The following is a 2500-nucleotide window of genomic DNA, read 5'->3' as shown; positions in this document are numbered from 1 at the left end:
GCAACAAGAATTTCACATTTGCACTGAGAAAACTTGTTTTCCTTGCTGTATATAGCAATAAACACTTTGAACTTGAACACACGCACAAGCACACACACAAACACACACGCACATGAAGAACCTTTGATATACCACTGGAGAATGGAGACAGTCCAGACTGGTTTCAGATGGTCAAAGAGAAAGGAGTGTGTGTGTGTGTGTGTGTGTAGGTGAGTGAGTGAGTGTGTGTGTGTGTGTGTGTGTGTAACCCTCTGCTGAATTCAGCTGGTTGCTGGCCCCCCTTTATCATATCTCTCCCTCTCTCTCTCACACACACACACACACCTAATCCTCCGACTGCATTAGACACAATAAGCTGCGGGCAGCTGACGCGCACTGTCGGGAAAGCCTGAGCCGCTTCGCAAGACTCTCCAGCAGACGAGGCGGAGATCTCCCGTGGCTACGGTCGACTCGTGAGCTCACCACGGCTGCAGAGGGTTGCACACACACACACACACACACACGCCGCGCGGTTCCCACGGGCAGAACAAGACGGTTTGTTTGCCTTTAGAACAAAGTGCGCTTTTCCGAAGGCCAGCACCATATTCCGGGGACAGAGAATTCTCTGTTTGATTCCCGCCACAGCACTCGTTAGAATGCAGCTCAGTACCGATCAGGCAGGAGTGCTCAACCACACACACCTCTCTAGTCAGACATATACCAATTAGTCGAGCTAGTCTAGTCACACACACTTATGCTTCAATTAATCAACCTAGTCACACACACACTTATGCTTCAATTAATCAGGCTAGTCACACACACAATTGCTTCAATTAATAGTCATTTTCCAATTAGTCAAGCTAGTCAAACACACAATTGTGTTGCAATTAATAGTTAGGAATACACACTAATTATTAAAAACTTCTTCTGGATATGAAATGTTGGAACTCTAGTTTGCCATGTGGACTTATTGGCGATTGTAAACATCCTAAAATCATGCACATTCTGGGCTGTTCTAACCAAAATAATAAACGTTCGTTTTGAGATGGGCAGGGAAGTGACAGGCGTTGCAGATGTTTCGTGTTCTCTTCGGGATCAAGTCCGTCACTACCCCCCCCCCCCCCCACCCCCCCTCTACCGGCCCGGGGCGGACTGGGCGCGAGCTGCGGGGGCGGGAGGAGGCGGAGAGGAGAAAACACACTGCTGACGTCTAGCGGGGGTGCGCGCTGATTGGCAGGCAGCCGCGGACCAGTTCAGTAAGCTAGCTGCAGAAGTGTGCACTCGGCAGTCTCCGTGTTTCTCCAGTCAAAGGAAATAGCGTCTCAACACTTATGCCACACAGCGGACACCGGCCGAACGCTGAGCAAGGACTAGACTGCAACCTGACGGTTTTCTGGATTTATTATTAGCCAACCGTTTATAAAAGGATTACCGACCACTGTAACGGATTTCTAAAGAGACTGTCCCAAATGAAAGCGATGTGATGAAACAGCGAGAGAAAAATCCACTCCAAGTTGGAATAATTCCGCCGGACGGATATATCTTCATGTTGCTCTTCAAGTTCCTTCAGGGTTGGTAGAATTTAATTCACAAATTATCGGCTTGTGCTGGCGTCCTTATTCCATGTTTATAACCTATTGCTAACCTTTCGTTAGGAGTCCGAGTAACAGTTAGTTCATTTGAGTTATCCGATGCCGGCCGGTGAAGCATGCCGACTGCTGAAACACGGTCGCATTATGAGGTGCTTGACGTTTCTCCTCTTAATTCCAGAAACGCTGAAAAAGTCGAAACGGGCTGGGAAACACTCGGGCAAGCTGTCGGTTTGCTATGAGATTTTAACTCTGTCACTGAAGAAAAAGATGGCAGCGGAACTGTTTTCAGCTAAGAGCCACACCAACCTCCAGAGCGCCGGGACCACCGCAGTCAGCCCGTCCGAGGAGAACAGCCTCGGGTCGGTCACGCAGCCGCTCAGCCCCGCCACGACACCCACCACCCAGCAGAACATCCTCAACAACAACACAGAGAAGCCCGCCGTGAGTGCGGCTCACCCGACGCTCCGAGAGAGGTAACCTCACGAGCTAATACGCGCTGTAAACAAGCGGTTGTGTTGACAAGCAGGAAAACTGTACAAGTCGAGAGAAAACTACGCTACAACTAACACTCTCACATCTCTTCCTACAGAAACGCCTCAATGTTTAATAACGAACTGATGGCTGACGTCCATTTTATTGTCGGACCACCAGGAGACACTCTCAGAATTCCGGCACATAAGGTGAGGATCACGGTCCCGTTCTGTATCTCACTTCTACACATAGCCGACCCACTGCGCACCGGATATAAAACGTGCCCGTCTCCTGTCTTCACAGTACGTCCTGGCCGTGGGGAGCTCCGTCTTCTGCGCCATGTTTTACAGCGACCTGGCGGAGACCGATTCCGAGATTCACATCCCAGATGTGGAGCCGGCCGCGTTCCTCATCCTCCTGAGGTGAGACCGCGCGCTAATCACAGGGCGCGCTAATAA

The 2500-nt window shown here is 50.3% G+C and overlaps 2 protein-coding genes across 3 annotated transcripts in view; one reads left to right on the top strand and one right to left on the bottom strand.

Moving 5' to 3' along the window:
- brf1a (BRF1 RNA polymerase III transcription initiation factor subunit a) overlaps nucleotides 1–2500 on the bottom strand; it is a 68734-nt gene that overhangs the window by 37064 nt on the left and 29170 nt on the right. The gene's annotated exons all lie outside the window — the stretch shown is intronic.
- Nucleotides 1212–2500, top strand: part of LOC121705067 (BTB/POZ domain-containing protein 6-B-like) — a 3357-nt gene continuing 2068 nt past the window's right edge. The window contains exons 1-4 of the mRNA XM_042085806.1: nucleotides 1212–1550; nucleotides 1750–2044; nucleotides 2161–2251; nucleotides 2346–2464. Coding sequence (XP_041941740.1) covers nucleotides 1463–1550; nucleotides 1750–2044; nucleotides 2161–2251; nucleotides 2346–2464 — 593 coding nt within the window. The 5' untranslated portion in view covers nucleotides 1212–1462. The remainder of the gene's footprint in view (nucleotides 1551–1749; nucleotides 2045–2160; nucleotides 2252–2345; nucleotides 2465–2500) is intronic.

The sequence above is a fragment of the Alosa sapidissima genome, chromosome 1, assembly GCF_018492685.1.
Source record: "Alosa sapidissima isolate fAloSap1 chromosome 1, fAloSap1.pri, whole genome shotgun sequence".
NCBI lineage: Eukaryota > Metazoa > Chordata > Actinopteri > Clupeiformes > Clupeidae > Alosa > Alosa sapidissima.
The sequence above is the reverse complement of the archived record's forward strand: the minus strand, read 5'-3'. Positions and strand labels throughout refer to the sequence as shown.